This window comes from Arachis hypogaea, chromosome 4 (genome assembly GCF_003086295.3).
Source record: "Arachis hypogaea cultivar Tifrunner chromosome 4, arahy.Tifrunner.gnm2.J5K5, whole genome shotgun sequence".
Lineage (NCBI taxonomy): Eukaryota > Viridiplantae > Streptophyta > Magnoliopsida > Fabales > Fabaceae > Arachis > Arachis hypogaea.
In genome coordinates this window covers 7,955,809-7,968,909 of record NC_092039.1, presented here as the reverse complement: position 1 = coordinate 7,968,909, position 13,101 = coordinate 7,955,809, and the positions used below count along the sequence as shown (strand labels likewise).

The following is a 13,101-nucleotide window of genomic DNA, read 5'->3' as shown; positions in this document are numbered from 1 at the left end:
GACTCTCCCATAAGGACGATATCATCGGCAAAAAGCATGCACCATGGCACAGGCTCTTGGATGTGCTCTGTGAGTACTTCTAAGACTAATGTGAAAAGGTATGGACTTAAAGATGATCCCTGGTGTAATCCTATACCAATAGGGAATTCCTCTGTCACACCACCTTGAGTCTTCACACTAGTTGTGGCCCCATCATACATGTCTTTAATTGCCCGAATATATGCGATCCTTACTCTCCTCTTTTCTAAAACCTTCCATAAGACCTCCCTTGGTACCCTATCATACGCTTTTTCCAAATCAATAAACACCATGTGTAGATCCCTTTTATTACTACGATACCTCTCCATCATCCTTCTTAATAGGTATATCGCTTCAGTGGTAGATCTGCCTGGCATAAATCCAAATTGGTTCTCTGTTACTTGTGTCTCTTTTCTCAACCTCCGTTCTATCACCCTTTCCCATAACTTCATAGTATGACTCAGAAGCTTAATCCCTCTATAATTTCCGCAACTTTGTATATCCCCCTTATTCTTGTAGATAGGTACCAAGGTGCTCTTTCTCCACTCATCAGGCATCTTCTTTGACCTTAAAATCTCATTAAAAAGCTTGGTTAACCAGTTGATGCCTTTTCTTCCAAGACCCTTCCAAACCTCAATCGGGATATTATCAGGTCCTACTGCCCTGCCATTTTTCATCTTCTTTAGAGCCTCTTTTACCTCGAAGTCTCGAATCCTTCGATAGTAGTCAAAGTTTTGATCTTCTTCCCTTGTGCATAATCGACCAAGGCTCGGAAGAGTCTTCTGTCCCTCATTAAATAACTCGTAGAAGTAGCTCTTCCACCTTTCATTAATCTTCTCCTTTTGAGCCAACACCTCTCCATCTTTATCCTTTATACACTTAACCTGATCCAAATCTCTCGTTCTTCTTTCCCGGCTCTTTGCAATTCTATATATACCTTTTTCTCCTTCTTTCGTGCCCAAAGACTGGTAGAGACCCTCATATGCTCTTGTTCTTGCTTCACTTACAGCCACTTTTGTCTCTTTCTTAGCCGCCTTATATTTTTCCCAGTTATCTGCATTGCGGCATAAAGACCACTCTTTAAAGCATTCTCTTTTTATCTTTATCTTTTCTTGTATACTCGCATTCCACCACCAGGACTCCTTTTCTCTTGGTCCTATTCCTTTAGATTCACCAAAACTTTCTTTTGCTGTTCTTCTAATAACTTTCTGCCATCTCCCTCCACATCTCTTCTGCGCTTCCATTCCCATCCCACTTTGCCTCTTCTCCTACCCGTCTTAAGAAGTTTCTTTGTTCCTCACCTTTCATCCGCCACCACCTCGTCCTTGGGTTCTTCGTATGATGTCTTTTCCTCAACTTTTGCTCAACGCGAAAATCCATGACGAGCATCCTATGTTGTGTTGTCAAACTCTCTCCCGGGATAATTTTACAGTTAATGCAAAATTTCCGGTCGACTCTCCTCAACAAGAAGAAGTCGATTCGAGAGCTTGTCATGCCACTCTTATAGGTTATAAGATGTTCGTCTCTCTTTTTAAAACATGTATTTGCGATGAGAAGATCAAAAGTTGAGGAAAAGTCCAAAATAGTTTTACCCTCGGCATTGATCACCCCAAAACCATGGCCTCCGTGAATACTCCCATATCCAGTCACTTCTCTCCCAACATGGCCATTTAAATCTCCTCCTAAGAAAATCTTATCTCCCAAAGGTATGCCTTGAACCAAACTCTCTAGATCCACCCAAAACCTTATCTTGTGTTGTTCGTCCGAACCCACTTGCGGTGCATAGGTGCTAATCACATGGAAAGCACCTCCCTCCACCACAAGTTTGATAGTGAGTTAAAAATACTGTAGCATAAAACTATTTTAATTGTCAGCATTTATGAGAATATGATATAATTTCAAGATAATATTCACGATTTAGAAATGTAAGAAATCGAAACTCGATGAAAGGCAACAATCTTAACAGAATAATTTACTTGTTAATATTCCATCCAAATTTGTTAATACTTCATCCAAATTTTTAACTAAAACTAATATTTCGGTTATTTCTTAAAATAATACATAAAAAATATTTTAACTAAAATTAACCTACTATATTTTATTATTATAAATTATAATTTTTAATATGTTAATTTAATGTATGATTGTAATATTAATATTGTCTCTATTAGCATTTTAAAAAAACATTGAGAATATTTTTTTAATTAAGATCAACTTAATTAAGAGCAATATTACATGATTAATAATTAGTAAATATTATTATTTTTTGTTAGTATTTAATTAATAATAATTTATATTCATATTTATAAATATTTTGTATATAATAAATATATAATTTATATTTATATTTACTAAAATTTTATACACATAAATCAATATTATTTATAATTATAAATTAATATAATTTACGTTCATTTTTAAAATTTATACACATAAATTAATAAAATAATAATTTAATATTTATACTAATTAAATAATGATAAAAAATACTAAAAATTTTTAGCCAAGAATTTTTTTTTAATTAATAATGAATCGATAGATTATCTAATTTTTTTAATTTCTCCCTTACAATAAATAATTGCTATGAAAGTATGAAACTATCAGTCATTTTTTCACTCTACTACACTTTTCTATATCACTCTAGCCAATTTATACCATTAAATGTTTTGATTCCTTACGTTCCTAAACGGTGAGTTTTGGATTTATATCATATCCTCATAAATAGTGCCATTTAAAATGATTTTATGTTTGTTTAAAAGCCAGTAAATTTATGGTTCTTTGCTGGTTTTATATTTTCGTTTAAAATATTTATAGATTTCACAATTTATATTAAAGGTGAGAGGATAGAATGACAGATAATTTGCTTTTAGGATAATTTAGTAGTTTTTGTGTTCATATAATTTAGATAAGTAAATGATCTTTTTATAGTTGTTTTAAATTTTTAATTAGATCTTTATTTTTTTAATTAAATTTATATATTATTTTTAATTTTATAATTAGATTATTTTTATGTAAAAAATGTTAAAATTAACAAAATATTTATTATAAAAAAATGTGACCGAAAAATTAATTATATTCTTAATTATATGTAATTTTAAACAAAGTACACTTTAATTCAAGAACTCACGATAAAATTATACAAAATTAAATAAAAAATAACAAAAAAAAAGTTTCAACAAAAAATTATATTAGTAAAAATGATTAAAAATTTGTATAAATATAAAGTACCAAAAATTTCATTAAAAACAAAGACAACAATATACATCACATAAAATTAAAGAATAAAATTGACAAAAAAAAGATTTTTTTAAATCACTTTTTTAAACATAACTAATAACTGTATGAAAAGGCTGTAAGAAACTTAGAAGATTCGGAGGACCCAGAGTAGGATACAGACGGTGAAATTAATCAAAATGAATACGGAAGAAGTTGGGATAAAGATATGATTGAAAATAGGGCTGCTTGGGATTTGGCTGTCGAATATATATGATGAGGATGAGAACATTATGGCTATTTTACAAGCTCAGAATGAAGTATTGGCACAAAAAAGAAGGCAAGCAAAACAGAAAGAGAAAGTAAGAAGGTGCCGCCCTAAAAATCGAAATAAGGTGTGTAATAAAGATTTAAAATGATTTTAGTTTGTGGAATATGAGGGGTTTAGGCAGTGACGGATCCAAAAAATTTTGACTGTGGGAGCAAAATATATATAATATTAATAATAATATTTATAATAAAATTATTATGTGTATATAAAAATTAGCTATTAAATTATCTATTAACTATTATGTATATGTGTACATACATGTATTTTTAATTTATTTTCAGCAATGTGTATTTTGTATTTCAATATATATTCTATACAGATAGTTTTTTTTACGAACATATAGCATGATAATTATATTTTGTTATTGTAAAATATGATTAATCTTTGAAATATCTAATTTACAAATTAAAATATTAAAATAGTAATTTAAACGATAATATATAATTTAAAATTTTATTTTTTAGATTTTTAGAAATCAACAATTACCGATATTCATAGTTGAAAAAAGTTCTTTCAATTAATGTAGTTGCTATGAAAAAAAATAAAACTAGTTTTAAAAAAAGATAAATAATACTCTTTTAAGTTGATTTTTTTAAGAAAGAACACTAATCTCATTTAAATTGATAATTGATTATTCTAATAGACATTTAATATAAAATTCTTAAATTAGTTATTATGTACCAAAAATTGAGTAAAAAATTATTATGGGATCAAATTTAATAATTTAGTGGGGACAAATAAATATTATTATTATATATTACTCAAAAGAATTTCAAATTGTAGTGGGGCGCTTGCCCCCCGCATCCTATAACATAAATCCGTCCCTGGATTTAGGGGGTGTTGAAAAGTGAAAAATGGTAAAAAAATTTAAGAGTAAAAATAATGTGAATATAAGGAAGTAATTTCTAAATTTGATGTAGTACAATTTTGGAGTAATGATGCGGTGAGTTTGGAATTTGTGGGATCATAAGGTGTTTCTGGAGGTTTATTAATAACGTGGGATGTTATGATATTTAGGTTGAGTAATTGTTACAAAGGAGAGAGATGGTTGTGTATAGAAGGAGAATTGATAAACAATAATTTTTATTTGTGCTGTTTGCTTGGTGTATGGTGCGCATACAAGGGAAGAGAAGCTTGCTATGTGGGAAGAGTTGACTTTTTTATCAGAAATATGTCATGTTCTTCTTTGTTATATGGGTGTCTTCAATGAGGTTGTGCAATTGAAAGAAAGAAAATGTGCTAGTGTATTAACAACATTATCAAACTGGTGGATATAGAGCTGCATGACCGTAAGTTTACGTAGTTCAGGAGTCAATCGTACAGTCAAATCAATAGAATATTGGTGAGTTTGATTTCATTGTTATCATTTGGAGTACTTGATTGAAAAGGAATAACATAATTTTTAGGAATCAAGAATCAGGTGTTGCAAGAGTAGTTAACATATCGATTAAGAGTTATAAAGAGTAGAGTGGTATTTGATCTCTTGGGTTGTTGATGGTTTTTGTCAAAAATAATTAGAAATTAGTTTATTTTATATGTTTAGTACTTTTTTATTAAGACATTAATATTTCACTTTATTGTGTTGAGTTTTTTATTTAAAAAAACTAATAACAGTAAAAACTATAATTTCTTATTTCAAATAAATGAAAATTTAAAGCATAGAATCAAGTTTTGTATTTAAGAAAAAAAAAGTACTAAACAGTGTAATTTGTTAGTGGCAGAGCCGCCTTAGTAGAAAGAGATAACAAAAATCTTTATAGTATATTTTTTTTCATTGTAATTAGAAAAATACTGGTGATTAACAAAGAAACGTATTCATAAAGTCCATTTCAGGGATAATAGGATAGATTCTCTCTATTAAAAGAATGGAAGAAATAAAGTGTGATCTTTAATTTTTTATTATTTTTTATATTTTTTATTTTATTTATAAAATTAATAATAAGCGATTATATTTTATTTTTTTAATTGTTAATAAAATTAAGAAGATTCATTTTCATACTATGGTTGACACGAGAATGAATTTTTTCAATTGTTAAAAAAATTTGAAAACATAAAATATGATATATAACCCTTCATTTCGTTTATTGTTTTTTCTTTCATATTTATTTTTTGTCTCATTTATAAAATTAATAGTAAAAGATTACACTTTACTCCTTTAATTATAAAAAAAATTGAGAAGATTCATTTCTTGATTGACACTAACTTTTAAATTCATCAAGCCATCAATAATCCATATTAAATTATCTAAATTTCGGTACTAAAGACACTCATTCGAGACACTTTACTAGACTTGTCATGAATCTAATTGCTATTTTCACTGCGAAAACACAACCAAAATCCGTTCTTCTTTTTTAAAAGGATAAGTAGTATTTTAGTCCCTAACGTTGAGGGTCAGAATCGAAACCGTCCCCAATGTAATTTTCGATTTAAAAGCATCCTTAACGCTTTTTTTCTTATTAAAATCGTCATTTTAATTTTTTTGGACAAAAATATCCTCACCATTACCAGCACAATTACCTCCTTCACCACCAACACCAACACCACAACCACCATCAATACCAACACCAACACCAACACCAACACCAACACCAACACCAACCAACAAGAACACCAAACAACAGCAACTTCTTCCATTAACAAATTAAAAATACAAGAACAAAAATCAGATTCAACAAAACCAACAACAATTTAGAAATAAATAAAAAAAAAAACAAAATCAATCAACAGCAATTTAGAAATCAAAATAAGAACAAAACCAACAATGATTCAACAAATCAAATCCAGCTGAAACAAAGAAGATACAGAAGCAGAAGCAATCAAGCAGAAGCAAAAAGTAGAAGACAAAGCAGAATATGCAGAAGCAGAGCAGACCCAGAATATACAGAAGCAAACTCAGAAGATGCATAAGCAAAAGAAGCAGAAGACGAAACAGAAACAGAAATCAAAGCAAGAAGCAAAGTTGGCGAGGAGCAACGGCGAGGCGGTGAGGAGCAGCGGAGCGGAAGCCAAGGCTCTCTCCCTGACTCGCGACGGCAGCTCCAAATTTTGCCGGCGCCGGCAGCTCCAAGAAGAAGAAGGAAGCAGATTCAGAAGAAGAAGCAGAACCAACGGAGCAGCGGCGTGGTCGAATCGGCGGCGACGGCTCAGCGGCGTAGTCTCCCGAGGACGACGCGATGGCAGAGAGCTCTAGCAGCGTGGTCTCCTTTCCCTCTTCTCTTCTCTTCTCTTCCGTCGCAGTCCCTCTCTCCTTTCTTTCGACGACGGTGACGGCAGCCCCAAGTTTCGCCGGCGCCGGCGCCATCCCCCTCCCCCCTGATGTGCGGAAAACGATCCGACACAAAACTCACCGGCAAGTGTACCGGGTCGCATCAAGTAATAATAACTCACATGAGTGAGGTCGATCCCACAGTGATTGAAGGATTGAGCAATTTTAGTTTAGTGGTTGATTTAGTCAAGCAAATCAAATGTTGGTTGATTGGTTTGTAATTTGCAGAAACTAAATTGCAGTAAAATTAAATGGGAAGGGTGAATTTGCAGGAAATTAAAGGAAACTGAAATTAAAGTGCTGAATCTTAAAGAACGAGAAATTAAATGGCAGAAACTTAGAACGCAAGAAATGTAAATTGCAAAATCTTAAAGTGCAAGAAATGTAAATGGCTTGAATTATAAAGGGAATCGGGAAGTGGATTTGCAGAAATTAGACAAGGAAAAGTAAATTGCGATAAACAGAAAAGTAGAAGAGGAATTAAAATAAACCGGATCTCAACTGGAAATGTAAATGAACTTGAAGACGCATTCAACAGAGAAATTAAAATGAAAACTCCAGATCTCAGGACCCAAGAGACTAGATAATCAAGTCTAGATCTCGATGCCTTCCTAGATCCAAATTTAAAATTCAATTGCAAGAAAAGTAAATATCAAGCAGTAGAAAGAAGATGAAGCAGTGAAGAGAAATTCAAATTCAAATGTGCAAAAAAAGTAAACAAGAGATCTCAAGGTGAGATTGAGACAGAATTTCTCCAATTCTCAACACCCAAGACTCAAACAAAGTATGTAGAAAAGAAAGCAAAAATAGCCCAGAGGAAGAGAATTCAATTCTCCTTCCCAGGAACTCTCAAATTCTAAAAGCAACAACTCAAATGTAAAGATGAGCTCTCTACTGTAAGTATTAAAAATTCTAAAAGGAAAGCTCCCCTAAAACTTCAAATCCTAAGCTATTTATACACTTTCTTCAAATGATCATTAAGCCTTGAATTGGGCCTTTAGTCTTGATGGAATTGGGTTGACAATAGCCTCTGTTGATTGCTCTTGGTGTTGGGAAGAAATCCACTTGTGAACCGGGCGATGAACCATTCACGTTTGAGTCAACGTTTGAGGTAAACGTTGACTCAAACGTCCCTTGTGTGAGGCATTATGCAGATGCCCTTCTTGCTGTCATCCACGTTTGAGCCAACGTTTGAGGTCAAACGTGAGCTCAAACGTGGGTCTTCCCAGGCTCCCTTTTTGGCCAACGTTTGGCCCAACGTTTGAGGCAAACGTTGGCGCAAACATGGCTCATCTAAACCATCAATCAGTGGTGCTCTTCCATGCTCTTTCTTGCCAAAATGTAGCCAACGTTTGACCTCACGTTTGAGGCAAACGTTGGCTCAAATGTTGCTGTGCCCAGGAGCTCTATTTCTCTTCTTTTTGGCACCAACGTTTGACCTCACGTTTGAGGCAAACATTGGCGCAAACGTTGGCTCTTCCCATGGTGTTCTTCATCTGCTTCTCACGTTTGAGTTAACGTTAGCTCAAACGTGAATCCCTTCTTTCCAAGCCCATTCTTGCAACCTTTTTCCAAACTTTATTCCTCCTGTCATCAATCAACAATTGTATCAAAGCTATGCCATCATTATGAGAGTTATTCTTCTTCTTGTCATATGAGCAATTATGGCACAAAAACTCATGAAAATGCATCAATTTATCCATGGTTGATTGAATAAAAGGAAACATGAATTTCAACCCAATTGGCTTACTTATGGCTTAAGAAAGTGCATAAAACCTATTGAAAACAAAGGAAAAAGACTAGTAAAACTGGGCTAAGATGACCTGTCATCACCCCCTTCCCCCTCCACATCTTCCCTTCCCCTTTCCCCTTTCCCTCCCCTCCCCTCCCCCTTCGTATACCCTTTTCCTCTCCCTCCCCCTCCACGACGTGTTCCTCCCTCCCACACGTATTTTCTTTTATTTTTTTAAAATTTTATAACTTTTATTATTAAAATAGGGGTTGTTTAGAAATAACATAAAAATTTATTAAAAATGACGATTTTAATATGAAAAAAGTTTTTAAGAATGATTTTAAATCCAAAATTACGATGGAGATGATTTCGATTTTGACCCTCAACGTTAGGAACCAAAACAATACTTATCCCTTCTTAAAAATATTTTTGCCATAGCTCAATTTCCAAAATCCAAGTTCTCACTAAATCAGGAGGTAATAAGCAATTGATTTTGTTTAAATTAGTTTTTAAATAATTTTTTTAAATATATTAGTCCTTTAAAGATAAAACGTAAGTCAAATTAATTCTTTTATTAGTTAGATGATGATGTAATAGGTTAATGTCACGTGTCACAAGATAATTAGTTCATGTATCACGTCAATAATATCTAACATGTCAAGTGATAAAAAAATTATTTATAATTAAAATTGTCCTTGAAAGTTTAAAAGTAAGTCATTTTTATCTTTAAAATTTTAAAAATTAATCAAATTAGTCTTTATATAATTTTTTTATTTGTTTCATACTATTAAATTTAAACTTTTTTTTATAGTACTAATTTTAACATTATTTTTTAGACCTTATTAAACAAAATTCTCTTTATACACAATTTATTAAGGTCTAAAAATAATATTAAATAATACTATAAAAAATTTATTATTAAAATTTATTATTTTGTATAAAGAGAATTTTGTTTATTAAGGTCTAAAAAATAATATTGAAATTAATACTATGAAAAAATATTTTAAATTTAATATTATGAAAAAAATAAAAAAAATTTACATAAGAACTAATTTGATTAATTTTTAAAATTTTAGAGATGAAAATGACTTACGTCTGAATTTTCAGGAACTATTTTGATTATAAATAACTTTTTTATATGTCAAGTGACACGTAGTGTGTTAGGTGTCACTAACCTGGCACGTCAACCAATCATCTTGTAATACATCATCATCTAACTAATAAAATAATCAATTTAATTTACGTTTTATCTTTCAAAAATTAATATAACTAAAAAAAATCATTTGAAAACTAATTTAAAAAATAAGTAATCTTTGAGAAACGAATTTAACCATTAATTCAAATGTTATCTTTTTGAATTTTTCTGTTATACTGAGCATTTTAAAATTCATCGACTATGTAAAATATTGTTATGTTGTAAGTGTACTAAAACATAAAATGTTTTATGATAATAAATATGAGAAAAAAGTTTAAACAGGGTTAATAAAAATCACATTTTTTAAAGGGAAAATTTGTAATTTTTAGAATAGATAAGAATAAAATTGATTCCTTTGTTTATTATATTTAGGATGAATTGGTGATTAGCCATAAAGTGGACACAATGTAGAGAGACAAGATTATTCAAATAAAATAAAAAAGGATGATATTTTATTTTTTTAAACTTGCTGCGCAAATCTCTCTTGTCATTTTGCTCTTATTCTCATTCTTTTATTTATTTATTTACTTTTTTTTGTTAAAGTTTTATTTTTTATTCTTTCAAAACCCCAAAAAGAGTTTATACTCATTTTAATAATATAATATTTTCGTATATTCCATGAAACGCCGAAAGCTTTATTCATCTCTTTCAATTCCTTCTTATGTGATACCCTTTTTTTGGTCCCTCTCCTCTGTTCCCTATTATCCATTCTTTTTCTCTAACCCCATCTTCACTCTTCCTCTTCTTTGTAACAAGGTGCTTCCTTTTTCATCGATCATAACTCATTCTCCCTCTTCCTTTTCTGGGTTTCTCTCATAATCCTTTTAATAAGGTAAAATGGAAAGAAAAGAAAAAGTCAACATGCAAACGCTATTATGGCTCTGCTACAAAACAGAATCCTCAATAAATCTTCTTTGTTGTTTCTATCGTCGTGTTCATAGCGTTAGCCATTGGACACGTTCTTATTGTTAGTATATCTTGTTTGTTTCTTCCACTAACTGCTTAGAATTCTGGGTTCTGATAGGGATATGACATGATGGTGTTTTTGTCATAGATATATAGATTCACATGTGTCACATTACTTCGCTGTATTCTGAATTGTTCTACTTTTCTTTCTTTTTTTGAAAGTAATTACAGTGACACAAGGTTTTGAACATTGAAGGTATCGCCATGAATATAAAAATCTAAGCTTTCACATTACAATTACATAGTTTGTGAGCCGATTCTGATGAATTTTTGTATAATTTGTTTTGTCACTTTTTTTTTTCTCATTACTCCTTCTGCATCACTCTTTCAGGTTGTGGGAGACTTTCAAAATTGGATCTTGCTCTGCTTATTATGTGCATGCATGGATTTTCTGCATTGACGTTTGTTCCTTTTGTTAGTGATGCTATAGTACTGCGTTCTGAATTTTCAAGACAAAGTTGTTGGTGCTTTTGCATGGGAGAAAGTTGACTCTTACATGGAAGTGTTGTTGAAGTTCTTTGGTGGTACTGCAAATTCAGTTACTTGCAAATGCATGGTTTTGTTTGTTACTGTTTTGATTCTTAGATTACTTCTCTTTCCTTCCTTCCCTAGTTTTGATGGGATTGAATGGACCAACATTGTGTATATCCGCAACAACCATCCTCCATTGTTGGGTTCTGAGTTTGGAATTAGGAAAAACAAGTTCTTGGAAGTTCCTCAGATTGTGTGGGGATTGAACAACCAGAAGATTGCATTTGCAAGGGCTTGTCTTACTGCTAGAATGCTGAATAGAACTCTTTTGATGCCTAGCCTTAGTGCCTCTTTGTTTTACAAAGAAATTGACCTCTTAAAGCCAATTTCCTTTGACAAAGTGTTCCAATTCGACGCGTTTAACACAATTTGCAGCGGTTTTGTTCAATTAGGCCAGTACTGGGATGTGCTAAATGTAACAAAAGTTCTTGAAATGCAGAAAGGAAGTGGAAGAAAGTGGACATTGGAAAGAGATTTATCACAATTGAGAGAGCATAGCCAGGGCTCGATCGATGACCACGAGGTAATTCGGATTGTTGGGAAGAATCCCTTTTTGTGGCATGATCATTGGCCTGTGAAGGATTATGCAAAGGTTTTCGAGTGCTTGCATTTGGTAGATGAGATTTCTGAAGAAGCAGATAGAGTTGTGTCTAGGATTAGAGAAGTTGGAAGAGAGGCAAGGGAAAGCATTAATGCTTCTGAGAGTTCTTCATTTCGGCCTATGCCATATGTTGCCGTCCACATGAGGATAGAAATTGATTGGATGATTCATTGCAAGAAATTAGAGCAGAGATTGAACACAAACCAAATATGCAGTAGCAGGGAAGAGATAATGGAAAGAGTTAGGAACATTGCCGGTTTGAAGGCTCCGGTCGTTGTTTATCTCGCGGTAGCTGATAAGCTCCTTAACGATTCTTCCATATTAGAACATTGGGGAGAAGGCATTCTTCCCTTTGAGAAGAAGAAGCTTGGTGTTGATGGAATTTATAAGAAGTATCCATATCTAATTCAATCTGCAATCGACTATGAAGTGTGTTTGAGGGCTGATATCTTTGTTGGAAACAGTTTCTCCACATTTTCAAGCCTTATAGTTCTTGAAAGAACACAGAAGATGATGAAAATTGGAGCCACAAGCATGTGTGGAAATGATGCAAGATGGCCTTCTTATGCTTACAATAAACCATCCGGAGAAGAATCAAATGGACCTATGAAATGGAATACAAATATGTCTGATTCAAGTCTTCAAGCAATCAGCTATGGCACCAACCACATTTCTTGTTGATAGTGTTGTGTACAATTTCTGTTGCAAATGTTCAGAATTCTTAGAGTAGATTAGAGGCCCTTGTTCTTGTGGAGTTTGATTAGCTCACATCAAGAAGAAAGAAAGAATGGTTAAGAGGTTACAACTTACAACAATGGGATATAGTTGTTTACATTGAGGTATGGTTTCTCTTTATGTAAATCATCATACTTTTAATGTCCATTGAGGAATGTTTTTTGAACATCTAGTTTTGTGACTTTTGTACACACCCATATCATCATATTAGATTTTCATTTGGCCTCAATATTTAGATTAAGTTAGGTAAGTAACACAATTTATTTTTGCATATATCAACCCATTGATAACAGTCAAAGTCTCTTGAAGAGGGCTATTTTGTTTATTTTTATCATTTTTAGAATTGTCATATTTGTTTATATAAAAACATACATATTGTGCCAATTTATACTCTATTTACTGTTAGATAATAGTTGATTTAGTAACTTGTTTTTGTATTAAGATGCATTTTTTTATATTGAATGTATGTAATATGTGCATGCTATATGTACTTGTGACATTTTTCTTGTTATAT

At 31.9% G+C, this 13,101-nt stretch overlaps 1 protein-coding gene across 3 annotated transcripts; it reads left to right on the top strand.

Annotated features, from left to right (window-relative positions):
* Window positions 1–10,352: 10,352 nt before the first annotated feature.
* LOC112796121 (O-fucosyltransferase 23) lies at window positions 10,353–12,971 on the top strand. Of its 3 annotated transcripts, none has more exons than XM_025838421.3 (2): window positions 10,353–10,586; window positions 11,052–12,971. In XM_025838421.3, exon 2 carries the CDS (start codon window positions 11,217–11,219, stop codon window positions 12,531–12,533), a length of 1,317 nt encoding a protein of 438 aa, XP_025694206.1. In that variant the 5' UTR covers window positions 10,353–10,586; window positions 11,052–11,216; the 3' UTR covers window positions 12,534–12,971. The 3 variants fall into 3 exon arrangements, with proteins under 3 accessions (XP_025694206.1, XP_025694207.1, XP_025694208.1); XM_025838422.3 differs by having other exon boundaries at window positions 10,377–10,510; XM_025838423.3 differs by having other exon boundaries at window positions 10,396–10,916.
* The last annotated feature ends 130 nt before the right edge of the window (window positions 12,972–13,101 follow it).